The sequence below is a fragment of the Botryllus schlosseri genome, chromosome 4 (genome assembly GCF_051294905.1).
Source record: "Botryllus schlosseri isolate E-star chromosome 4, Bs_hap1, whole genome shotgun sequence".
Taxonomy (NCBI): Eukaryota; Metazoa; Chordata; class Ascidiacea; order Stolidobranchia; family Styelidae; genus Botryllus; species Botryllus schlosseri.
Genome location: NC_137239.1, coordinates 20,068,421 through 20,095,039, shown reverse-complemented (window position 1 = coordinate 20,095,039; position 26,619 = coordinate 20,068,421). Strand labels below are relative to the sequence as shown.

Genomic DNA, 26,619 nt, shown 5'->3' with positions numbered 1-26,619 from the left:
AACATCAACACATAAGTTACTATTTGAAACTAGGCAGAGTGGTGATTATCATCCTGCTGCTAGGTAGTGGCGTCTGGCGGGTATTGATAACCTGATTTTCACCACGGTGGGTGTTCTAACAATCACACCACAATGTACAATGTACATCGAATATCTATTTACTATGTGTGGACTGTGGATACTTTTTACGCACTGACGAGCACAATTATTACTTCTGATGTAATAATGAGAAGTGGCGTTTGAAAATTTGACGTTTGTGCTATCACAAACCTCCCATGATATCTGTTCCCTGTTCACGAATGTTCAGTTCATGTCATAGTCCTTGCACAAATAAAAAGTAATCGTTCTTTCGCAAAGAAATCGATTAGATATGGGAAGTAGTCGATTACGATTACGATTACTTCTGAATTTTTTCAAATGTAATCGATTGCGATTACGATTACTTCAAAATGCTGTAATCGTCGTAATCGATTACGATTACTAATCGCGATTACCCCGGAACATAAGGTGCGGAACGATCAAGGCACATTAGGGCTCGCTAACCTTATGATACGTTGCTCCAACTTCTGTCTCGCGAGTTTATGAGAAGACCAAATAACTCTCGATACTTTGTGTTTTACTCTTTAGCTCAATCTAACTTGAGAATTCATAACAGTTTGTTAACGGTATAGCTGCTTTTAGACTGCCACCAAAATTTGAGTTTTTGTGGCATCTCGCGACCCGAGCGTCACCCATGAAAAGGAATTCATTTTTAATATTACAGTTGTATGCTACGATTTTACGGGCATGTATGACATACAGAACGCGTGCACTACAATTCTACCCAAGACAGCTCTACAAAACATGTATGACGCACGCGATTTTAAATTAGGGCGAATTAAATTCCTCTGCGTATCGCAGTTGTACTACTGTCTACCCAGATTGCAAAATCGTGACTACTCCGTGCCGACAACGGAGCATATTCAATCCATCTCGAAAGGTTTGGCCATCTATCATCGGTCATTTTTAAAGCGAGGTTTTGTCGCCGCTTATGTTTTGGGCACCGCATTTTATCAGCGGTTTGTCTCGAAATGAATGAATCTCATAGGCCTGAACTCGCTCGTTGCACACCCCTACACTAGTTCATCCCAACGGTTTTCGACCATGTTTTCCGGAAAAAAATAGTCGGATAAATCTTATCATGAATTCTCATGATAAAGCCACATTTTCTGCGTGTCTCGCTTATTGACTACAGTACCCAACACAGCGACTTTGGATATGTGAAAACTATCGCAGGATTTTTTGCAAGAAATTCAATAAATAGGCTATTACATACATATTAACAGATAGCTCTGGCACCGTGTCGACCCAAAATTATACCCTGTGCGGTCCATAAATTCATAACCCTTGAAGGGGCAAAAATTCGCGTTATAGTAACTTGCAAATGTGAGTCTGTAACGATTGTATTTACTACTATCCTTGTGCCTCGCGCTAATCGAACAGTTATTACGAAGATATGATGATTGTTTAGCGAAAGAAAGTAGAAAGTCAATTTGAAGTCATTTTTCCAGCCTGTCGCAGGCTCAGACGGGCTGATATACTGTATGTCTGCCACTATAGAGATTGTAGAGATCTCTATACTGCCACGACACCAGCTTCCAAACCAGGCTTTTGGTTACGTAATAATGATAGTGCGGGAAAATAGTTATCGACTGTGAAAATTGCTCCTGTCCTGGGTGGCTCGGCTCTGAAGGCTTTGTCATATCTAGCCTCCCATCTACCTTGCATGTCGCATTTCACTGTTAAATTTTTATAGTGTGATGTTGATATGTAATGTATACGAATAAAGCTTCTCTCTCTCTCTCTCTCTCTCTCTCTCTCTCTCTCTCTCTCTCTCTCTCTCTCTCTCTCTCTCTCTCTCTCTCTCTCTCTCTCTCTCTCTCTCTCTCTCTCTCTCTCTCTCTCTCTCTCTCTCTCTCTCTCTCTCTCTCTCTCTCTCTCTCTATTCACTACGGCTTGTGAGAGCTACGGTGCGTCGTACAATTGCGTCGCAACTATAAAAGGTACACTGACCTTAAATTTCGTACAAGGTTTATTTGAATTATTTCACGTCAGAAAAGTTAATTATTAATAACCACGATTTTCATTCGCACTTGATCCGGATTTTCATTCGGACCATCCGCACCACCTTCGTCATTCGCACTTGATCCGGATTTTTATTCGCACTATTCGCTCCACTTTCGTCATTCGCACTGCAATTTTTTTCATTCGCACAAGTGCGAACCGTCAATAAGGTTGAAAAGAACTGCATCAGAGTATCGTTCATCCCTATCCGTGCCGACTCTCTATTTATTCATCTCATATCAATGGTATGAGACGGTTCAAGCTGGGCAGCACTCGCGAACTACGATCACACTTCACGCAATATCCAGTCCCAACAGCGGAAACGTATAACAAGGTGGTCAATGGATATTGGGCAATCAGCGTTTATTTTCCATATACAATAAAAACAAAATACTATTTCTAATCGTTAGCACTTCGCATAAGCTATATGACATGGTTTGTGATAAGGGTTAAAAAGGGGTGGAAATCAACGTTACAATTGCAAGTAAGGCGGACGCTTCTTCGTGATTCGATTCCTGTCGATATGACACTCGCGTGATAAGCAGGTGTGGACATTTTTTATCAACTCGGCGTGGATTCATAGTTCAAAGTGTGCATAAATGTGCTTTTCTTTAACCGCGACGACAATACGGGTACAGCTAAGTGGGGCACTTTTAGTGAATGTAATACAATGACCGCAAAATTAAAAACAAATGCACTGCAATCCACACACACGTGTCATTTTAACGTTACGCTATTGTCGGGCATAGGACAACGTAGTTGAGAATGAAATCGGGAGTCTTTTAAGTGATTGTGTTGAGTTCTAGTAACCTACAATAAACACACAAGAAATGGTAACAGATAACGAGCTGATAGTGATCGTGAAAAAAATTGTGAGTGCAAGACGGTTCCGTTAGTTAACAGACTGAAGAATTGGTCGTGATCTTACAGGAAAAAATGCACCAATTGTAATTCAAGACAGTTCCGTCACCCCTGACAGTATCCGCTTGATAGGGCAATGAATTATACGAGATTGAAAATATAATATTCCGTGAACTAAATATATATACGCTAGCTCATCATGGAACAGTAGAAAGAGTTTCTCGACACACATAATATAATAAACCTTGAACAAATTCAGTTTAAACAAATACACGCTTGAACGCTGAGACTAATGGAACACTAGAGCGTCTCGAATACATAAGATTCAATAAAACATTTTACAAAATCAAAACTAGAACGAATCCACGGTAGAGCGCGTTCACAAAACATGCGCCGAACATGATTTCCCTAGAATCTACTGGATGCGGTATCACGCGTTGACCCAGGGTCTCCAAATTCCAGCAACTTGACAACTAGAAACCGAGAACAGAGACGATTCCTCGCTAATTTGATACTCCCTGTAGGCTGGCCCTTTTCTACCAGCCAACCGTGGGTACTTCTTCGGTATCATTATTGGACTGGAAGTGGCCTTCGGTACCCCAATTCGAGAGATAACCGACTGCTTCCGTTTGCTCTTTCTGTGCTTGTCCGCGTGTTTACGGGCCGCATACACCGGATTATTGTTGCATAACTTGGCGGAATGTGTAGGGCTGCTTCCGGACTGCCGCTCACTGCTCTCAATTGTGGGACTGTCAGACAGGTCTCGTACCGCGGCACTCATTTCACCGGTGGAAAGCATTTTCAAACACCCGCCTTTAGCTTCCTTCTCGATCATGTCGAGCAGTCTTGTCAGATCAACACCATCTGAATGAAGATATCAATGTATCGACGTTCATCAAATGCATCCGCACGATTGGAGTAGTTGGTTAGGTTATATCGGATGCAACAAGAAACGGCTGAAACCCTAAGGATGTCAAGATGACGACACCGTAAAAGTTCATACACGTGATCCGGTGTCTCAAGTCGTCGTAAATTTATATCTTGGCATGGGAATATCAGCCATAATACAACTACACCATGACAAGAGCCTTATCTGTACCACCTCTGTTTAAAGGTAGTTGATGTCGAATGAAAGGAGACCCCCGGCCATCGCGATCCCCATACAGGGGAGATATAACCGATCTTCCCTGAAAGATATTTTTTCAATCGCTGTTGAGTTCAGATAGATCTTAAGTTATGTTTAAATTTTGCTGTAGTCTTACTAAAAATATGACCTATAGGTAATACGTATCGGCGTCACAAGCTCAATATCCCGGGAGTTCTTCCGAAACATGTTCGAACTGTAGTCTATGAGTTAAACTCGTATTCCTCATCAGCGATTGCCGTGAAACCGTCATTTGTAATACATCACACACATTCACATCGCGAACATTACCAAATCCGTATCTAGTAACCTACTAACCTCCGTTAAAATTGAATGAATCGGGCTTTGCCGAATCCGCCGATAGCGTAACAGAGGTCGTAGCTTGTGCCGAACGTTGTGGAGTGGAAGTGAGTTGGGGGTTGAAATTATTGCTGTAGCGCCGAGAAGAGTCGGTTGTCCTCACCGAACCGCTGGAGCCAGACACTGCGAAAAAGTTCTAGCTTTGAAATTGTGTTGTTGTGGACTGGATCCTCCAGCCTATACCTAAGGCAGTTGTGCAGGTCACCGCGCGCGACGTTGTCGGTCGAGATTCGTAAGTACGTTGGTGGCACGAGAGCTGCGTGGAAACGCCTTTTCGTCCATATCAAGGTAACAATCAGTTAGCACCATGGAAATGGAGTTCTGACTTCTCTAGGGCGGCACATGCGTATCTTACCATCATTTCCTATTTTCATGGTACCATGATCGACCGCCCGCCCTCCTGTATCGTCCCCGTGCACGGTTTCCGGCTTGCTTTGAAGAGAGTTATTCTGAGGCGATTTTCGTTTAGGGAACTTCGCCTTGCCGATTTGTTTCATTTCTGCTAACGACATTTCTGCTAACGACAAATGCAAGTAAACATTCACAGGACCAGAAATTTTGTTAACCGCGTTGAATTGAAAAAACGCCCCATTTTCATCCTACGATGTAAACCAGTGGTTCCCAACGTGGACGATATCGCCCCGATTTGGCGGCTTAGGGGGGCGAAAATGACGAAGGGGGCGATAGGGGGGCGAAAATGGACAAAGGGGGCGACAGGGGGGTAAAGTAGCGAAGGGGGCGATAGGTGGGCGATTACGCGTTAAAACGGCTATTTTGGAGTCAATTCGGAGAAATGATTTAATTTTTTTTTTTGGGTCAACCCAGGGAAATTTGATCGCAAAAGTGGAAAATTCGACAACGATCCGAAAAGTTGACTTTTTTTTTTTTTTTTTAGTCAACCCGCCGATGACTACAGATTATACCGATTTTTCGGTTCACAAAATCTGGGGGGCGATGATCGGCCTCGAGCTTGAAAAGGGGGCGATGAGTCGAAAAAGGTTTGGAACCACTGATGTAAACGCTGGCGACTTGGAATACAAATAAATTCGTTCAATTCAATGGTCCGATTCAACTATTATAAACCAATTACTGGCGACAGAAGTTACTATCAATATACTTTGAGGGCGAGCTATAGATTTCGACAACGTTACATTCCGGGCGCTGATCGTATAAATCGTTGCTCGACGCTTAGCGGGAAAGGTGGCGACTTCCACAAGGGAATATTTAATTACCGGGCCTCCTGAATTCTGATTCTTGCTCGCAGACTATTCATCAATCGTGAGAAAAGCCTAGTGCCATTTCAGTAAGTAGGGCAGTGATTCTCAACCTTCTCGTCTTTGCGGACCCCTCCTGGACCGGACCCCCTGAAGTTCTAGGTCAAATTTAGCTCAACTGACGTGCATCCGTTATCTGTCTTACGCAAAAAGAACTGTAGGCTAGTAATAAACAACAACAAAAATGACTTTTCGTTAAAATGACACCATAAATTATGTGTGAATTTGGCAGACCTTTTTCAATTCGAAGCGAATTATGCAGCTGCATTTTCTGAAATACGTGGTCGTGTCTCGGAAAATCCGCGCCTTCGATTTAATATGAACGGACGCCGAATATCCATTTCCACAAAGAATGGCATATTCATTGCGCAATGCGCAACGATACCTTTGGGTTTGATCGCAACATACATGGCATCAAATTTGACATACAAATTCTATATTGAACTTACAGCCTAGTCAGCAGCTCGTCGTGAAGTTACTCTGCAATAGTGGTTATGTATATTACAGGAGATAATGGATGCCTTGGCGAGGTTTCAATTCCTTTATTTGAACAAAGAAAATGTGAATTTTCATTCTAAACGACCCTTCATTAATTTGCCGAGACTGACAACTTCAAATCAATAATGTTTTGCAAACATAACGAAGTCGTCTTGATTGACGTTTCTACCACAACTTTTCATTTTTTCCACAAACTTCAACAAAACATCTCTAAACAGAAAAATGCTTGTATGTTATCAGAAGGCTATTGACAATTCAGCAATTAAAATGAGTATGCACGGTAGGATAGTCCTATTTCTTCTCAGGCGGCCATTCTGTTGAAATGAGTTGAGTACTGAAGTTTTAGTAGCTATGAAGCAAATCTGCCTCGAGATTTCCCTCATTAAAAAAAATACAAATTGGGTTATCAATCATTTCCAAAATTTGGAGGCTTCGCGGACCCCCTGGTCGCGGACCCCCGGTTGAGAACCACTGAAGTAGGGAAACAGCACGTGTGCCATGTCACAATTCACGAGACTTATACGCAGGACAACACGCGGATAATCTTATCGAAAATTTGCTTATACCCCCTGTCGCAGGCTTGGTGCAGTAAGGCGGCGTGGAGATACCAGTCCCCGGATTTCGCAGCGGACAACACCCCATCTTTTGATAGAAATGTGTGGCATCTAAAATGATAACACGACGATGACACGTTTAGGTATGGAGTTCACGAAACCCGATTCATAGATGGTCGTGGTCATCTTACGGAAGAAACCGAATGTTTGCGATTGGCCGACTGGATGATTGCTATCGCCCAGGAAAGTTTCTCGGTTGCAACGATCATCTCGCCTGTAGAATAAACCCATTACATAAACTTTACCAAAGGGTTAGATACACCCCCTATTCAGTGCTTACATATTCCAAGTGAAGGTTGATTGAACAGTTGATTGAGTTTGTATGTTGGCATTAGTCGGCCTCAAGGACAGGGGAGCCCTGGTTTGCGGTGCAGGAGAATAAACCTGAGGTATTACACGAAGCAACACAACTTGACGTGAATGTAAATGTAGCGTCATATTGTCCTCACCATTTTAGAACGTTTCAACTGCGACGCCGCTGAAAAATGCGATTGATATGGAGCCGGCCTTTTCATAGGCACATTTCTTAACCGCTGCTCGAATATTTTGAATTGCTGACGACAAAATGAAATCATTAAATATACCATATAGTAGTAGCAGCTTACATCCTCGCTTCAACCAGTCACTTCGCATGAGGAGCAAGCTGCTTATAATTCAATGAGTACAGGCCTCTCAAAACGTAAGATAACAACTATACTGGTTGAGCCTTCACTTACCCTTGGTTCAGCTGTAGTCGTATATCTGTCCGCCATAACGTTTGAGTTTCTTGAGCAGCTCCGCCAAATGATGATGATATATCCAGTACGTAGATACAGTCTCAGTCTTGCGAGAACATAAATAAAAGTGAATGACGGCGGACGGGGTCGCTTAGCGATACTCATTGCGTGCAGCACTCGCGTTTAATCAATTAATTGAAATCTCGTGTCGTAAGACGTGGTTTTCTCGTTCTACAGTAAGGTAGTCTGATTTATAATTCACAAATCACAATATGTAGTGTACAATCTGCATGTGCCTCGGCGAAGTTATACATGTATGGTATCACATAATTTGATATGCAGACGACATTGATGCAGTTGCAGACCCACCAATGTGACCAAGGGATGGTGTGGACGCGAACCTTTTTGAAAGGTTCTGTGGGAACGCGAAGGTGAACCTCATGACGTCACGTGACGTCAAATTGCTAACTCTAACCCTACATTTTAGTTGAGTGATGCACACAATACCTAGCCACGATTCGGGTCACATAATGCCACAATCCTGAAGTACATATTGACGTTTCAAACGTCGCCAAATGTATCAACTGGGGCAATCAAATGATATAATAATCCCATAACATCAATATCTTCGTCGCTTTGCCAACAATTTCGACGTGGACTTGAAACGGAATTTCAACCAAAGATGTTAAAATGACGTGAAAATTGTAATATATGAAAACGGTTCACAGTGCAGAACCTACCAAGATTCATTTCATTTGTGAACGTGAACCTCTAAATTTCCGAGATTCACACACAGAACGCGAACGTGAACCTCACGTTCACACCATCCCTAACCAAGACGATAACTTGAAGGTGAACAAGCGATATAGAAGTGGTTTTATATCATTTACGCGACCCGATTTCCGATTTAAAAGTGTCTTACAATCCACCGCTAATGGTGATCTGATTAGTAAAGAAAGGCCAACACCTTCACCCAGACCTATTTGGTAAGCTAATTACTGAAAAGATCGGCAGCTTCGCGAGCCTCAGAACGAAGCAAAACAACGTCGGATGTTGAAAAACCACTGCGCTATAGTGAAGTTCTTAGGCCTTTGAAAGGATTTTAGACGCGGGCGATTAGCTCCGTGTGTATACAGGAAAGTTCAATCCATAAAACGAAGCCACTGGTTGCAATTTAATGTAATCTGTTGACACTGGAGAATAAATATGACGAAATTGAAATACTCGTCACTAAGTTTCATGAATTTATTGAAAGTCTCGGCGATCGCATAGCAAATAACGCTGGCATTTCAAACAGTATGCACATTATTGTTAACAGTTGTTGTATCGGCGTCATCATTGCGATAAAGTCAAAAGACTTAATGTAGATCTCCATTGTCAGCAATTGATTAAAACGCGAATATGGCTATAAACCGATGCTGACGTGCAAACCGCAGTTTAGATTGGGCACAATCACGGGTGCATAGCATGTTTGCAACTAACTACAACTTGATGGCGAACTTTTACCAGTTAATGGGAAATAGATACTTTCGAAGCCGCAAGGTTTATCTTCGCATGGATAATGCAAAACGAATGATGACACTACCAATAGGTAGAATCTTCGAAAATATATTCAGTTATCGCGATGAAGGGATTATTTTACTCGGTTCGTATGACTATTCCACTCATTTAAGTGTTGCAAACTTATTCCAAAATTAATTTCTATTCTCCAAATCCAAATGGTAACAAGTAAGTGTTTTGGCATACAATATGTTCGGGTAGATCTGGAAATAGGCTAAAAACATGACCGAATGATAAGTAGTGCACGTAGGCTTGCACGAGTAATTCAGAACTCCGAAAAATAGTACTTCGTTACTGAAAATCACTATGCTTAGTCATTATGTACATATTTCCCACCAGCAGTTTTCATGCCTCTTTTCAACGGAGTATACGTTAGTTTAGAATAGTTCACTAGTGCGTATACCGTCATTTCCCCTTTAATTATGGTACGGCACTATTTTGAAACAGGTAAAAGGTATTGCAAAAACGAACTGTAAGTTAAATATCACCACGTAGCGATGTGTTAGCGATTACACAATGCATCATTGCTGAAGATCGCGACGAGTGTCCGAATCAGGCCTCAAATAGGATCAGAATTAATATTCCCACAAGGCACGGGGATGCGCTCGAAATAGATAGATCTGTTAAATAAGTGTCTGAGGACAGTCGACCTCACCGGTCGACATCACAAAATCGTTACAAGGCATAAAATAAGTATCGGCGAACGAAGATGATAAAAATAGAAAAGAGTGCGGGGTATTTATTGACGAAATGCGTTGCTTTAGGCGCGCTGTTGAGAAGTCCCTTCTGTTTGAGGATATGGAGCGCAGCCAGGGATGATTGAACGCCGGCGTTCGTGTCCAAGCTGACGGCTGTGTATTTCTTACGCGTTCTTACGTCCTGGAAAACATCCTTTTCGCCAGGGCCGGCTACGACAGCGCCGTATAGAACCTGAAAGTTGAATGGACTTGTTTCATTTGCAGATATGCGAAGAGGTAAATTAGGCAACGTTTTGCTCAAGCCTTAAGTAGCAGCATTAACGCCATAACGTTCTGATGAATTACTAGTGACGATTACCAACGCATGCCACGGAGATAATAGAAAGGATCTTGTATATGTCTGACAGGGTTGTAATGACTCGAGTCATGACTCGAGTCACGATTTTTTTGTGACTCGACTTGACTCGAGTCATTTTCTTGAAATGGGAAAATGACTCGACTCGACTCGAGTCAATATTTGGATTGACTCGACTTGTACTCGAGTCATTACGCATGACTCGACTCAAGTCATTGACTCGGCTTATTTTATATGACTTGAAGATGAAGAAGTTTGCGAATCGTAATGGTTAGATCAATGCATCTGACGAATTCTGCCGACATCGCTATTTGTCACCACTGCTTTTGTTGCACTCGTCTGATATCAGATATGCCGCCGTAAAAAGATCAGACAATGGTACATAGTAGCAATGCATATTGCATTGTAGAAAATCATCCAGTGAGAGGTAATAGATCCTCCGCAATAGAAGTAGGGCCTACTCAAGACTTTTCTATTATACAAGCAAACAGTCGAAGCGAAGTTCAATTAGAGCCAATGAAATGACTCAGATGGTCAAGTACTTGGAAGAGACTGTAAGCTCATGTGTAGATTTGAAGGTGGTGATTCTTTACATTTTTGAGCGACTAGAAAGAATGAGTATCCAATGCTCTTCAGTGTGGTTCAAAGATACTTGTCAATTCCTGCATCTAGTGCGCCAGTGGAACGTGTATTCAGTTGATGTGGATTTATTCCAAGGCCATGCCGCTTAAACATATCCGAGGATCTCCTTTCCACTTTAGTATTTTTGAAGTGTAACTCATTGATTTTATCCGCTGTCTGTGAAAACACACAATACCCCCCGTCCATTTGACGTTTTGTTATGTATGCGCATTGTGCACGTGAGTACTAATGAATGGGTAATGTTGTGTGATGTTTGTACAATAGGGCTGTTTAAAAATAACTTCTTTTTTTCTATTAGGTACCTTTGATAAAATTATTATGTTGCATAAAAACAACACCGAATCTGGCTTTATTTTAAAAAGCAGAATCAATGATATGAGAGGAGAAAATTTTGGATTTCAAAATAAATGGAGTATTTTTAGAGGGAAATTCTTTCATATAATATAACTACATACTATAGTAGTAAGCAGACTATTTTTTCATATCCAAAATATTCCACTGTAATAACTTCGCTTCTTCTTGTTGTCATTGAGCCAAATTTGCTATGAATCATATTTTTACACAATCTAACAATATCATGAGGTAGCCGGTAAAATTCAAAAGTCTCTATTAGTAATTATTTCAAAATTTTATCTCATAGCATTGCTTTCTACAGGTTGGAATTGAGCCAAATTTAAGTATTTTTAGGCAATCTAACAATTTTAACAAGTAGTCTCCTTTTTAAGATTTTGTCCTTTTTTGAGAATTTTTGGTAAATGTAGGGCAAATACGACTAAGATACAGTAAATTAGCACTGAAGTAAAGCTCCAGCGGCTATTTCGGGAGTTGAGCAGGATAGTTGACCTTTTCCTTAGTCAACCTTTTTTCTAGTCAACTACCTGATAACGTGAAAGAAAAACTGTACCTCTACCTAAACATGCATCTGTTGATTCTCTATCAGCTGGTATCTAGACGTGAATTCGTTGGTTCTCAATCAGATGGTATATGTAGACGTGAGTTCGTTGGTTCTCTATAAGCTGTGAGCTGTCGTCGATGTGCTCGTAATAAAAACTGAATGCTTGTATTTGTGATGTATCAGACTGACAAGACATATATTTGATTTTATGTTCTAAGGTTAGTAAAGTTATCATATTGGCGGCCTGTCTCGTCTATCAGTAGCATCGGTAAATGAGGCCAGGAACTGTCCTTTATCTGCCTAAATAAACACGTGCCAGGACTCAGATACGGACAAAATAACCATGTTTGGCAAGCAAGGAATTCGATATCACCCAAGCAGGATTGAAAACATAAATTGAACATGACTTCAATACTGTGACTTGGACTCGGACTCGAGTCATAACACTATGACTCGGACTTGACCCTTTAAACGGTGACTTGGACTCGGACTCGACTCGGTGATGAATTGAAAATGACTCGACTTGACTCGAGTCAAAACCACAAAAGTAAGATTGACTCGTGACTCGGAACAGTGTGACTTGGTTACAACCCTGATGTCTGACGTGCAAATCAATTGGATAGAGTACAAAATTGAGGTTAAAAGAAAGAAATAAAATAAACAGGGAAAAACAAATGTAAAAAAACACGCAGCATCATGGAGGATAATTAGAAATTATTGAAAAAATGTCTATTGCATTTTAAGTAGAATACGAAAGTCCCGGGAATTACTCAATTACGTTGTTGGAAGAAGGCAGCGAAGACTTCCGTTTGTCAATCACTGCCACCAGTTTGCGAATTTGCTATGTGTAACTTCGCGACCAACTCAAAATATAAAACTAAAAAAGTAAAACAGGGAAAACTTTGGTCTACTCTACATCGCTCAATCTGAAGAAAATTTCACTTAGGAAGCTGATGCGAATCAATCCAAAACTTAACCTCATTGCGAATACAGACCGATAGTTCCTAGGCTTGATATCGGTGAAGGTAAACAAGTCAAGCCACGGTATTGTCGCAGTCTTGGACAAAATAGACAGTGTTCCGTCACTTCAGTACAGTGATATAGTCTTACCTGTTTATTTGCGCCGGGATTGTATTTGTACGACTCTCCGCAGGGCAATGGCACCAGAGGGCAGGAGCTGGCTCTGAAAAGAATGTCAGTACTCAATAACAATCACACGTTAAACATGTCTAATTTCTTAATTGATCATGGATATTCATTCCTTTTTGAGGATTTGAGTAGACCTACACACGAATTTGACATAGCTGTTGATTAATGTTTATGAATGCGGCCATACCTTCTGGGCCTGCACTATAAATGTGTGCGTGTGAAATAGGGGTATTTGCCTGATACCTTTGGCACAAAGTTTTTCTTTCAGACAACTTCCAATGGTCGAGACGAGAGAAATTCACCAATCCTTTTAACGATGTAACTAACCCCTCGGACTTAGTGGGCTATGTGTACGTGTAACGTCTTTTTACCCCTTCTTTAGGCGGTGAAAATATAGCCCACTCCTCCCTGGGATAATCTCTTTATATGAATTGTTGTATTTAATTCGTTATCACCCGTTGGAATGGGTGTGAAAGCAAAATGTGTATGAAAAGTACCGTTTAGCCCAGTGGTTCCCAACGTGTTTTGGTGTCGGAGTCGCATTTCAAATTTCAGAGTACGTTTGGATCCACATGAATACACTCATCAGGTATAACAAAAATAATAAAGCATGAAAGCACATACAAACGAATAGCAACACTAACAAGAAAAAAATCAATTTAATGTCCAACTTGGCATTGGCTTTGAGCTTTAAGAATTGTGTAAAACCGAGGCGTATTACAGAGAATGAAGTACGTAGTAGCTGCTTGAGGTGGTCATCGATCAATCGATTGGGATATTGATTTTTGAATCAGACCATTTTGCTAAAAAGTGCATCACATACACTAGTTGATCACAATACAGAATCGTTTTTCTGGGCATTGGTTATCAAGTTGAGATACTCTGCCTCTGGAATTGGACTCAAAAATTCAAATTAGCTCTTCACTCTTTATTAATTGCTTGAGCTCGGTATCTGACTGCATGTCTAGCAACCCAAGTTGAAAATTACTAGGGGCAGTGGCCACATTATATGCAATAGGATTTGAAACGTTTTCGTCATGGACAAGAAAGCATTCATTCCGTCAATTCTACGGTTGAACTCATCAATAGAGTTGCTGATAAGCCTGTTGTCAAATGATCGATTGGTTTGATGGTTAGATAACGTTGAAAAGTGTGTTGTAACACCACCCGCACTGAAGTCTGGTGGTGAGCTGACTTAAATTTGAGTGCCGATCCGAGCGCATTTGACCGTGAATATACTTTTTGAGTATAGAATCGCTGCTCGACAGCAGAGGAATTGGTATCCAGCCTTAAGTATAAACTCCAGACTCCAAGTCAAACAAGGGTAATTTTTGAATATGAATTGTAAGATTTTTGTTATAAATTGGTTTTTCAAGATTTTTGTGGGATTTTCAAACGTCAATGGGAGTCGTAAGAAGGCTAGCTGCGAGTCGCGGTTGGGAATCACTGGTTTAGCCCATTTGCACCCTACGCCATGGTGGAAATATGGTCATCAATGTTCCCTCTAAGCTGCGCAGCAGCCGCGCACAAGAAAGCCGAAGCGATTACCCCTTTTTCAGTCGTTACGCACTGTTGTCCAAGGGATCGCGCAGTGAGTTCGTGAGAGTGCGCAGACTCGTGAAAAATTAGAGGGAACATTGATGGTAAACAAAACTACTTCGCACAGATTTAAACATATCTCACTTGTGGTGCGGCTGTTCGGGATACTTCTCGCCGTAACCAACCATGAAGCTCTGTCCCGTGGAGCCGAGTATGTAATCGATTTGGTCTCTGCCGTAGTACCTCCATTTCGGTGATGCCGGGTGGCTTTTGAACTTTTCGGACGCCAGAAGCAGTATAAATGCCACATTTCCTGCGAGCGTATAGATGTCAGCTATGATAACATAACTCCCATACAGGTTGACCGAGAGGTTTGTCAGACGTCATGTCACTATTCTGCTACAACTAGGAATTGCTTTTAGCAGTATTTGCGCTGACAGTGAAGATAATTGTATTGATATTCAAAATGCATGCCGACGCAGCGATATATACCAACACAGTATGCACACTCCATATAAAGAAGACGTGTCCAAACCAATTCAAATGGGCATAGGAAATGAGGGTAATAAAGGTAGGCAAGTAAGAAGTTTCAAAGGGTAGATTAGGTCGAGGGGCTGCATACTTTTAGCAGGGCGCATTGCAGGGCGCATCTTCACATCTAACTCAAAATGTTCATTGGGTGCTCAAATATGACTTGTTTCTCAAATTGTACTGGCTACTAGATAAAATTGTTAGGTTACCTGGTCGAAAGCTGCACGCCGATTTTGGTGCAATTCAAACCTATAGAGGCATTGCTATAAGAGAAAAAAGTTTTGGATTTGGAAAAACGATGCGCAGCGAATTTCACTCATTTCGAACTAGAAGAAACGAAGGTATAAATGTTCAAAATTTGAGATTTCAAATTATAGTATTTACCGTGGGTAGACCAGATTTTGCCACCATAAATATCTCATATATCTCAAACATCTCAAATTTTGAACGTTTATACCTTCGTTTCTGCTGGTTCGAATTGAGTGAATTTCGCTGCGCATCGTTTTTACAGACAATCTAACAATTTCATGGGGTAGCCAGTGAAATTTTGAAAATATTTTATATTTCTTTTTATTAAATAAATCCGAAATTTTTTCACTTATAGCAATGCCACTATAAGTTGGAATTGAGCCAAAATTGGAGCGCAGCGTTTTTTAGGTAACCAAACGATTTCATCAAGTAGCCAGTACAATTTTAAAAAAAGTCATTTTTGAACACCCCTAATGCTCTTTGACTCTACAAACATAGGTGCATTTATCGAATATATATATTCTGTTACCGAGATACAGGCGTTACTTCGAACCGTTATAACGGCAATTTTTCTCATAAAAGAGATGATAACTCATTTAAGAAGTACTTTTTACTTCAAAATTCAAATTATAAAAAGGAAGTAGTTTTGATCCTTTATTAGCGAGAATGCGTACATTTCGATTTTCTCTCCACTCTACTTGAGTCATTACATTTATGCTTCACTCGGAATAAAATACTCGAACCCTTAGATGCTATATGATTAAAATCCACCAAAGCCAAACATTACATTACAGATGAGGACTTCGTGTCTTCCACCAGCATACCACACCCGCGCTCTCACCTGCGTGTTTAGTGGGCGGCTGGGCGTCGTAAAACAAGCCCTTCGGAGTACGCTTCGCCGACGAGGTGACCTGCGAGCAGAACTCCGTAATTTCCGTCACGTCGTAATTCTTCTCGGCGAACATCAGGTGCAGTCCGGCCTGAAAACATTTGCATCGTGCAGGATATAATTTACGCTGTTTCTCAACTGTAAATCACACGCCTATCACGTTTATTGTGTGATTCGCGATGTCTATACGAATAGGCGAGGCGTGGAAATTAATCCGACCGCCTACTTGTGGGGTCGTGATATGTATATCGAATACTTCTATTAGCGATGGATGTTAGGAGAAGCCAACACGACGATCATGATGGGATATTGACAAAGGCGAAGTAACATTGATTTAAAATTTATTATGGTGACGCGCCGTATATTGTCAGTTTAAAAATATATTTTGGCAAGTAAATTTGATTGAATATATATTCGGGGTCATATCAAATTATACATCCGATTATCCTTGAATAGTCTAAAGGGGCGCACATTTAAATGCATTTATCACCGTTATATTCAAGTAATTGTTTTGTATTCATGCATTGCAGCACGATAATGCGTGGAACATACCGCTATGCCACTCACCAATCGCGGCATCTACAATTGTACAGCTATACATGCACAACACATTTAATCTCCCTAGAACTGGACAGTCATGGCGAGTTTACCCATCAGCAGAAGGAACAGTTGGGTATTTTCCCTGTCATATATTGACATATGAGTCCAAAATTTCGATCTACTAGCGCTAACGGTGACGTCAGTGAAGGATAATGATTCAGCAGGTATGAGTTTATCGATGTACATTCAAAAGCTGAATTTTTCCTCCATACCATGTAGGCCTCACGTTTTCCGCCATATAAGCTGAAATGCTAATCCTCTCCATATTATGGAGGCAATGCTTTCCAGTTTCCACCCTAACCTATAGTTTCAATGAGATCTATAGGTTTCGGTTAACCGCGTTACCATTATACACTTAATTCAAGTGAAACCGCAAGCGTATGATTAAACAGCCAGCCTCTACTTGCCTATAACTGATAAAAACGGAGATATGCTTGGAATTTTCCGGATGCAGATGATATCATTATGAACTGAGACTCACTGCCGACATTATTAACGCATCGACTTTTACTTTTTCATTCAGTCACGTTTCCGTTAGTCCGATTAATCTGGCGGACCCGCTGACGCCAATTAAGACAGATAATCATTCGCTTATAGGTGTTAACGCCTATTACCAAACCATCGGAAACAAAAGGACTGTTATGGGTGACCTATTGTTTCGGACATCCGTTGAACGCTCAGGCACCGAAACGGCCTCAGAAGAATAAGTCGATTCCGGAAATCCATATATGATTAACGCTGCAAATAAGGATGGTATTCCAGCTAAGTGGAGCGAAAATACGTATCAGTCGTCAACGCTTGCCGCTGGAAATATCGCGTGTGTAAATATACAGTATACACTGGTAGGTTTGCGGGAAAAGTATTCCCGCAACAATGGCACCAGTCGATGTTATTAATTTGTGTCATCGTAATCCATCGAATTTCGCTTAATATACGAATAACAGTCAACTGATCTCGTTTAGTGGCGTGCAAACACAGGATTAGCATAACACATAATAGCGCCAAGCGGCCTTCTCAAAACCCATTAGCAGGCGAGATTTTTGGCGAAAGTTCAGGCTATTTTTACACTCGCATCTCGGAAACTGCATGATGCCCGCAAAATTATGTGTAAACTGCTCGCGAAGTATTTTTGGAAAAGCGAAGGTGTTTTTGCTGCTGTAATTTTACCACAAATGTGGCGAGTTTACCCATCAACAGAAGCTACTATTGGCTTGCAACATAGCATATTTTTGCCTAATTATCTATATGATCGATATATTTCAATAATTTTCAAGGTAACCTACATGTTCACTGATCTCAACCCAGTACAATATCATACACAGTATTGACTATACAAGTCCAAAAGTGGCGACTTCGAGGACAGACAAAAGGCTGTATATGCTATAGGTTGTATATGCTAGCTAAGTTAAGTAAGATGGCCAAGCTAAAACCTCACATAGCTGCAACTGATATAGTTCTACAATGTTAAATTAGAGACAAAAACAACAATGTGGTAAGTGACTTAATAGGCTTAGTTGCGATAACATCTCGAAACATCAGACAGGAAATGATCAGCATTAATTTCGATTAGAGTGGTATATTGCTATCATCGATAATGTGACAAAATTTTGTTGCACTCATCCCATCCAGAATGTGCTGATCATTACAATGACAGTCAATTTTCTATACTTGCTCGTGGCCGTTCTCTTTTTCATTTAAAGGTCCTGGAATCTACGATCATAAAGCTACGAAAGCCGATTCTCTGTCGCCAGAAGGAACGCCTCTACACTCTTGGAATATTTCATTAATGTTATGTGTTGTGTTTTCGGTTATTTGTAACCGAATATGTACTCGTTAACGTTTGTTTTGTACCGTTACTACCGTATCTAGCCCGTCTACTAGTTGTTTGTTTTTGTTATTATTACGTCATACAGACAAAATAGTTCTTACATTTCGAATTTGATTCACCCCATCACTAACGTTCGCTACTGATGAGAGTTAGTCGAAAAGCTTTTAGCGAATAAATTAACAATATGAAGTTATTGTTTCGCGTTATTCTGAAGTTCTGTACCACAAATCACTTGTTCAAATGAAAACACTATCATATTTTAATTGGCCTTTCATGGACCCCAATAGCTTGTCCGCGGACCCCAGTTTAAAGAAGCCCTGTTCTAGGTCTATACTGTCACAAGTTATGTGGTTTTTGAGGCAGAAATGTCACAAAACATTGCTTCGCATTTTATTATATAATATAAGATATCCGCAATGCACTCACTCGCTTATCATCATAGGAAAACGAGGTAGGAGTGGACAGCAACTCTCCGCTATTGTAGATTGATTTCGCGTAGTTGAAATACGTGGAGTCGCCTGTCGCTTTATAAATCCACATCGCCGCCCACGCCAATTCGTCCTCATACCCTGTCGAACTACGTGAACACACCTTTTTTAATGATGTGTTCCGTGCCCACCCTAAATCGGTTATTACTCGTATACACCCTTTGTAACAGATCGCGGCTTGTTGTCGGAGTATACCCCGCGATTTTCGTTCGCGAATTTGAACAGACTCTTCGCCCGGGTGATGAGGTTTTCTCTGTATTCGTCACCTAGAATGTAAAGTGTTTCATCACATATCCATATCTCTCTTGCGATCTTGGAAATAGACTTTCAATTATTCTCGTCGCTTGTTGTCACAATAAGGCGGCGGAATCGAGCATGCAAATGTATAATTTGCTGAATATAGAAGCGGTATTTCGTGATTGGTGGTGTATACGCGTGTGGAGTGGATGGTTACTATCAAAGTCATTATTGCGATGATGGTATTTTCACAATACATACAGCGGTTTAATGCTGGTTTTCATTGTATTCGATTTGCTTACCGAAACGGATTGATTATTTCACGGTTAGCATAGGTGAATGACGAGATATTATATCATCATACCATATCTGCGCCTTAGGTTCTATGGAATTAGTTGAGATACATTGCAGATTGATAGCTTTATTTGCAAACCCACGTGAGTTTCACGTTTCGTTTCAACATACCCCATCGATGAATACCTCTATTCAGTAAGAATTTACGCTGCGTACTATACACAATACACATACTGTACTAATATATATTTAGGTTGTCGAACCGAAATATTCCTTGGAATCTTCGCGACCAGCGCAAAATTACGAACGACACAACAAATAGATGCTAAATAGACACGTAATCAATTCTATCAATTTGCATCTTCGCGACTTACGCAAAATGACTAAGGAAATTACGGATAGGTGCACTGGTGCAGTTTTCGAAAATGTATTCAGTTACCGTGACACAGGCGCAATTTGGACCGATTTATATGGTCATTGCTGTCATGAATTGATGCAAAAAAGATCTAGATTCTACGTTACTAAACCCAAAGTGTATACATGTAAGTATCTTCGCTTAAGAAAACGTCAAGTAGAAGTGAAAGTATAGTCAAAAAAACAGGAGCAAGTTGTGCAAGAAGGGAAAAACTACTTGAGTATTTTGAAACAATAGAAGTGCTTCATTACTAACCATGAATATGATAACTAACTCACTTGTCACGTTCTGAAGAGCAATGGACATAGCCGCGAAGGCTGCCGCTACTTCCGAAGCCACGTCCGACCCCGGAAATTCCTTCGAAACGTATTTTACTGGCCTGTTGGTGCTATTGTTGATGTAGTCCGGCCTGTCCCAGGAGCCTGATTCGTAGTAGGCGTCGCCAACTTGCGTGGTCAAGATATCTTGTCTGTAAAGGGATTGGAGGGAATCAATGAATATGGTTTGCATTGGTTTATACTGTTGAGCTGATGTTTTGGCTATGGAGATACGACGGTATATCGTTAGGTTATAGAATAAGACCCAGAGGTGGTCAAACTAGTCAGCGTTTGTTCTCAAGTATAGAAGCAATCATAGGGTCAAAATTTCTACTCAGTTACAATCAGAACTAGCGAGTCATGTTAAAATTAATTGAAGTAGTAGTAGTACTATGAAATGAATATTCGAATAGCATTGAAGTAAGTACTTTAAAAAAGTAGCGTTGATCGATTGGTGGCATACTTTTAAAGGTTTATTGGTGATGGTCATTCTCCAAATTGTGGATCACTTTGGTGTGGAGTTTGACTTGTTTTAGGGGGAGGGGAGGTGTGGATTATTGCTATGCTGTTTGGCTTTTTGGAGGGAAATTATTCCGCATTGCGTAATCTTATTGCTGTGTACCGGGAAAAATGTAATTTTGGGCGGTTTCGCCAGACTTTCCGTGGAATTGGAAAGTAACGAATTTGAGAGCTCTGCAGGAACTAGGTTATACAACGGAAACTTTCGAGTATCTCATACCCCAATAATTCAACAAAAATTATCAATGCAACTTTATACTGCAACTTTTGTTAACATTAAATGCAATTTTCTCGCGATTTTAGTGCAACAAAAACTTGCCCTAGTTACCACTCTATTGGTATTTTGTCTATTAGTACTGGTACTTGAAATTGCGACCAGGAATTAATAAAAGTGAGAAAAATTAGTATATTATGAACGCGAAGCATGCGATGTCACCAAGCGGAGTTGTAAAAAGCGGGTTTAACAAGAATTTAACTAGTAACTGAACGGCCATCACTATTACTTGGATCGGACTCGAGTCATAACACTATGAATTGGACTCGACCCTCTGCCGGCCGACTTTGACTTGGATTTGACTCGGTTGTGAATTGAAAATGACTCGACTTGACCCGAGTCAAAAGTATGAAAGTGGGATTGACTTGTGACACGGAACCTCGTGACTTGGTTACAATTAACTCTTTGTAACTGACCACCTCTGGTTTTGCAAGCAAGTCAATGGTCTGACCAGGCCGAGGTCGAGCAGGTCTGTGCGAACAAATCAGCCTGTCGACCCGACAGGGTTGGTGCGATTATGTTCCCAATTAGGTCAGACATGTTCACAATCATAATCATAATCGAACCAACCCTCCTCTATCAACTTACTCTTCTACGTGAGTCTTCTCCAAGTACTCAGAGCCCCACACTAGCGCGTCCATGATGTGGTTGAGATTAGACGTGGAAGCGTACGCATCGTGGAATTCAATCAGGCCCCAGGAAAGCAGCGTCATGGTGAAGGCCAGCGGATACGTATATTTAACGTAGTCGCCTCCTGAAATCGTACAAAGACCCGTTATCAATCGTGACAAGAAGAGATGCTAATTGACGCGGACTGATTGTAGAACAGTGGATATTAACTTTTGCTGACCTGCGGATCGCTTTCCCTAAGTGGCAAGCCTTCGCGGAACCCCAAATTTTAGTTGAGTCATAAAAAACAAAATCTAGCACAATACACATCTAACTACACCTCTAACACGTGGCGAGATAGCGTAGTGGTATAATCCACAGCCGCAACAAGGATGGGTTGCGGGTTTGAGTCCGATCGAGGTCGACTCCAGAATTTCCTATCTAAGTGTTGGAGGTTTATCTAGGCTTCTCCTTGCTATCTCATCTGCGTAAGCAGTGTCTTGCAAAAAGTCTAAAAGTGGGCCGTGCTACAAGTCGGCAGTTACGGAATAGAAATGAAGAATGTTGGCCTGATGTAAATGACCATAGTGGTCGACAAACGCCATGAATACCACAAAACCAACAAGCCTCTAAAACATTACTATAGATAACTGTAGTGCGAAAAATGAACTGTCTATTAACAGAGTGGCAGAAGAATATTTTTTCAGACAAAACGAAAACCTCATAAAGAATATTAATTGCAAATCAGTATGACTTTTGTTGTTCCCTGTCAGACACCAAGTCAGTAATGCGAGGCTTCACCTCGGAAAGTGTCATCGTATTATTTGGTCGAAACACAACAGCGTGCTACCCATTGCGTCATTACTAGGGCGATGTTTTTTGACATGTCAAAATAAGTCAAACTTTTGTCAAAATTGTACGGTTTTCGTCAAAACATCGCTAAAATTGTATACAAAGTCAAAAAAAAATTTGCAACCTGCATTTCGTTTAGTATCGTAGATGTTTGCACCGTCGGTGTACTTATCGTTTGACATTTTACATCTTGTAGCCTAATTCATAGGCCTATCGTTGTAGACGTCCCATTATCTGTTCATTGTGAATCATAAACGGTCAAATAAAACAAATAGGCTGACATGGTGTTATTCTCAACGTACCGCAATGTCCTAACTGAAGCAAGACTGCGTGGGCATTGATTCTTATATCAAGAACCGCATGATGAAAAATTGTGATGAAGACAACATTATCAGAATGAAGCAGCACGTTGTGTCACCAGCAGTGTACGCACAACTTCAGTGTTGCCAGCTCACAACTGCTGCTGTTGAACGTTCTTTCTCCATTCTTGGCAAGCTGCTTAATAAGGACAGACACTTTCTACCTGATAATGTAGGAAAGTATCTTTCGTTGTACAACAACACATTTCAAACACCATATTACGTGATGTAACTACCGGAATTCTTCATTGGGCCAGATTTCGTTAAAATACAAGATTTTTCATGTAAAAACTTTTCAGTTTTTAAGTTAAAAAGTTTTTTTCAGGCCAAACTGCTTCGTAAAGACACACAGTTTCGACCTGAAATGAAGATAAGTGGTACAATTTTTACATTACGTGCGAAAACACCTGATTTGCCTACGTGAGGTCAAAATTTGGTCAAAATTTAGTTTTCTTAGGTCAAAAAACGTCAAGATTTTGATTTTTAGGTCAAAATGAAATCGCCCTAATGATGAAAGAAACTGTCACATTCCCGTCTATAAAGACAGTGGTCGGCAACCTCTAGTGCGAGGCGATATCATGAGTAGAGTGTGTGTTGACCTGCACGGGGAACCCGTGAGACTTGCGCATGGAACACCGGTTAAGAGCCCCTATTGTAGAATGGTCAAAATTGAAGAAAAACACATGCGGTATTGCGCCCGTAAGATTCGCACATCAGTTGAAATGCGGGGACTAAAATTAAGTATGGACCGTCTAACTGGCCATTACTTTATTTTCGCTCCGTGTTTGAGATCGATAATGATATTGTGGAACGAAATTTGCACGCCTTAAAGTGACGAATTCGTCTAATAATGAAGCAGCGACACGCTTGGTATGTAATCGACGCCACCTCAGAACAAGAATTTTATTCCAGAAAAACCGCAACGAGATAATAGCTTGTAAATTTTGTCATTGCAATCGACCGCGTCAAGATGTTTATGCTTCCGAAAGAGACGTTACACATCCGTCAATATACGGTAAATATTTTGACACTGCGCTGAATTTTGGTGTTATGAAATTATGAGATGCTATCACGGCTCCGATATGCACCGTGTATCTTCCAATTCGGAGAATGCAGTTGTGAAATCGCACTGGGTTGTGTTTGTATACCTCTATCATCCATTCAGTGTAAACTTTACATTATATGTAAGCGCACGCGTGTAAAACTTTTGATCATTGCCCGGGTCAAAATGGCAGGTAGTGATACAAACTTAGTATATCAGTTCAATACACTCACAGGTGTGCCCCTACAGCCGATTTCAACTTTTATATATATATATATATATCGACTTTTCAATTAGATAAAATAAAAAAGGCAAAAGAAAACAGGAGACAAAAGAACATCGAGATAATCAGTTCTGGGCCCGTGTTAAGCGTCTCCAACGTAGGCGGTCGTGGGCGTCTTCAAGCGACTTTTATGCATAACCGAAATAAAGTGGCGCAGTGTTATGGCCCATCCTTATTGGATACTGATCAAGTATTTTCGACATAGCGATAATGGATTGTGTATTCTTTCTTGGTCTTATTCGGGCCATCCAATTTAGAATATTAAAGATTAGTTAGTGAGATGTATACGACGATACTCCATCCTCCAATCTAACGAAATAGTATGGATTATTACTGCACTCAAACCAATTCACGAAATCCGCGCTTAATCATAGAGATTTAAAAAATTTTCTCCTCAAATAATTACGCAAATACATGGTGCTGCTCCAAACTTAGCGTTAGGCGGGCTTAAAATGATTGAAATGTTCATGGTTTTATTATGAGATCGGTATGACCTGCTATCGGGGTTGATTCTGGGACTTGCGCTATTGATCGGATCAGAAATATCAACACCCGAAGACGTTTATTTATGATGATATCGAAAGTATCAGAGAGGATTTGATATATATCAAACACTGTAAGGAAGGAAAATTGATGATATTTTGCGGAACGGGACAGTCCAGCTAGGATGAAGTATGGAAAACCGTCATGCCGACAGGAAAAACCGCAAAAATCGCTATGACCGGCAAACCAACATTACCATCATAGTATCCCCCAGTCAGATCCCAGTTTACTTTCTCCCCGTCGTACAAGGCCGAATCACGCCGCCACGGAATCCTGCTATCCGCGCGCAGCTTCCCAGACCTGTACAGCAAAACCGTACAGACGTACGTAAATATGCTGCCGTCTGTATTAAGTACGCATTCGCATCGACGCTAACCTCTGCGCCTCGTAGAATAGCAACGAGTAGGAGAGAGCTTGAGCGTAATCGTGTGTAATGTCTCGTAATTCGGCGATCTCCTCGGGCGAAGCTTGCGCGTCTGAATACAGATAGAATACGGAAATTCCACTTAACGAAAAGTGTTATATGTCCTCGAGGTCACGCGGAAAGTAAAATGAACGGTTTCGTTCCTTAGGCGTGCGTGAATCGAATATTTTTGCAGCACAAGAGGCCTATTCACTATCGACAAGTTTTTTTCTGAGTCTGGTATTGTAAGTATTCGTCATTCCGGTAATCGCTGGTAGCCTTGCGGTCACGAATCGAGTCGGGAGCGTTGCGATCGCTTCGATCTCTCGAAACGTAAACCGACACCGGGATTACAAATTTCGAATCAAATCAACCAAAATTATGACAAAAGTATGCAACTCAAATCAAAGAATCGGAACTATAATGTAATGGGAAATTCGCTGTCCTCCGATATTACGCCTGCTATACGTGGTTCCATGAAAGTTTCTGAAAGGCAGAGTCCTGTTAAAACCGAAGCGACCTCGCTGCGTGTAGATTCTATTATACTGTCAAATGTCACTAAATTGTACTGCCTAATTTCGTCACATTATGTTTGAAAAGTCTACGAGTTGTCGGCTACTTTTTAAAAATAGTTTGGTACAATACTTGCGACATGGTGAAATGTCAAAAGTAGACCGAAACTCTATATCCCGACCGTAATCGTTCAAAATTAGGTTCTAAATTCCTAAATCAGTTCAAAATTAAGTGTTCTATTTCTTCAATTAATGGGCACGCCTTCACGCCGTAAGCAGAAGAAACTTCCAACCATTATGTTCGTCTCCATTAGGGACGAAGCTCTTATATATGTAACTTAAGTTGAAGCGGTGCGACATAAAATGTAATGCATCGTAATAAAAAACAGCGACTATAAACTCTACCTGACTCGGCGGTGATCTCCCCTGGTTTATCCAACTTGGGTCGATCCTCCATGCCGAAAATGTGCAAGTCCAACACCGCCGCCAATGCAGATTGGAACCCGGCGTTGTAGTCAAGCGACACGCTGCACTGTTCTCTGTTGGTGAGTGCGTCCGCGTATTGGTCAGTTTCGCTGGGCCCGCCAACCAGTGCGCCATACAAGACATGGCTGTATGAACACCAACGCTTCATAAAGAGTTTGAATGTTTCACACATTTACACATTAAGGACTTCGAAAGTTTTTACGCCTTTACGCATTTACTGCAGGAATGCTAATGACTAGGCATTTTCGATATATCTTGCTATTGGATAATATTTGACCTTAAAATGGTGCAAAAGACCATAGCGGCTGAATGCATCACTAACAATTATCATTCACGATAAAAATGAGGCAATAACAACGGATTACAGTCCGTTTCACGCTACTTGAAAGTAATCTCGACAATTGGTGTTATTATTTCGACAGTCAACGCTCTCGTGTGACACCAACAAAAATCTGTCAACCACAAGTAAGCGTACGGGCTG

At 40.9% G+C, this 26,619-nt stretch overlaps 2 protein-coding genes across 5 annotated transcripts in view; both read right to left on the bottom strand.

The window, feature by feature from the left end:
* Positions 1 to 2,447: 2,447 nt before the first annotated feature.
* On the bottom strand, positions 2,448 to 7,727 carry LOC145437314 (uncharacterized). Of its 4 annotated transcripts, none has more exons than XM_080314512.1 (9): positions 7,571 to 7,727; positions 7,304 to 7,408; positions 7,135 to 7,238; positions 6,986 to 7,068; positions 6,807 to 6,905; positions 4,824 to 4,985; positions 4,652 to 4,738; positions 4,427 to 4,591; positions 2,448 to 3,828 (listed from the first exon to the last, which is right to left on the bottom strand). In XM_080314512.1, exons 1-9 carry the CDS (start codon positions 7,604 to 7,606, stop codon positions 3,395 to 3,397), a joined length of 1,275 nt encoding a protein of 424 aa, XP_080170638.1. In that variant the 5' UTR covers positions 7,607 to 7,727; the 3' UTR covers positions 2,448 to 3,394. The 4 variants fall into 4 exon arrangements, with proteins under 4 accessions (XP_080170638.1, XP_080170639.1, XP_080170640.1 ...); XM_080314513.1 differs by having other exon boundaries at positions 4,824 to 4,982; XM_080314514.1 differs by having other exon boundaries at positions 4,824 to 4,970.
* Positions 7,728 to 8,791: 1,064 nt separating this feature from the next.
* LOC145437312 (uncharacterized) overlaps positions 8,792 to 26,619 on the bottom strand; it is a 29,697-nt gene continuing 11,869 nt past the window's right edge. Inside the window, exons 12-22 of the mRNA XM_080314509.1 lie at positions 26,058 to 26,263; positions 25,114 to 25,213; positions 24,934 to 25,037; positions 21,638 to 21,803; positions 20,218 to 20,408; positions 19,142 to 19,259; positions 18,932 to 19,082; positions 16,030 to 16,168; positions 14,553 to 14,721; positions 12,831 to 12,903; positions 8,792 to 10,060 (exon numbers count right to left, since the gene is read on the bottom strand). Coding sequence (XP_080170635.1) covers positions 9,806 to 10,060; positions 12,831 to 12,903; positions 14,553 to 14,721; positions 16,030 to 16,168; positions 18,932 to 19,082; positions 19,142 to 19,259; positions 20,218 to 20,408; positions 21,638 to 21,803; positions 24,934 to 25,037; positions 25,114 to 25,213; positions 26,058 to 26,263 — 1,672 coding nt within the window. The 3' untranslated portion in view covers positions 8,792 to 9,805. The remainder of the gene's footprint in view (positions 10,061 to 12,830; positions 12,904 to 14,552; positions 14,722 to 16,029; positions 16,169 to 18,931; positions 19,083 to 19,141; positions 19,260 to 20,217; positions 20,409 to 21,637; positions 21,804 to 24,933; positions 25,038 to 25,113; positions 25,214 to 26,057; positions 26,264 to 26,619) is intronic.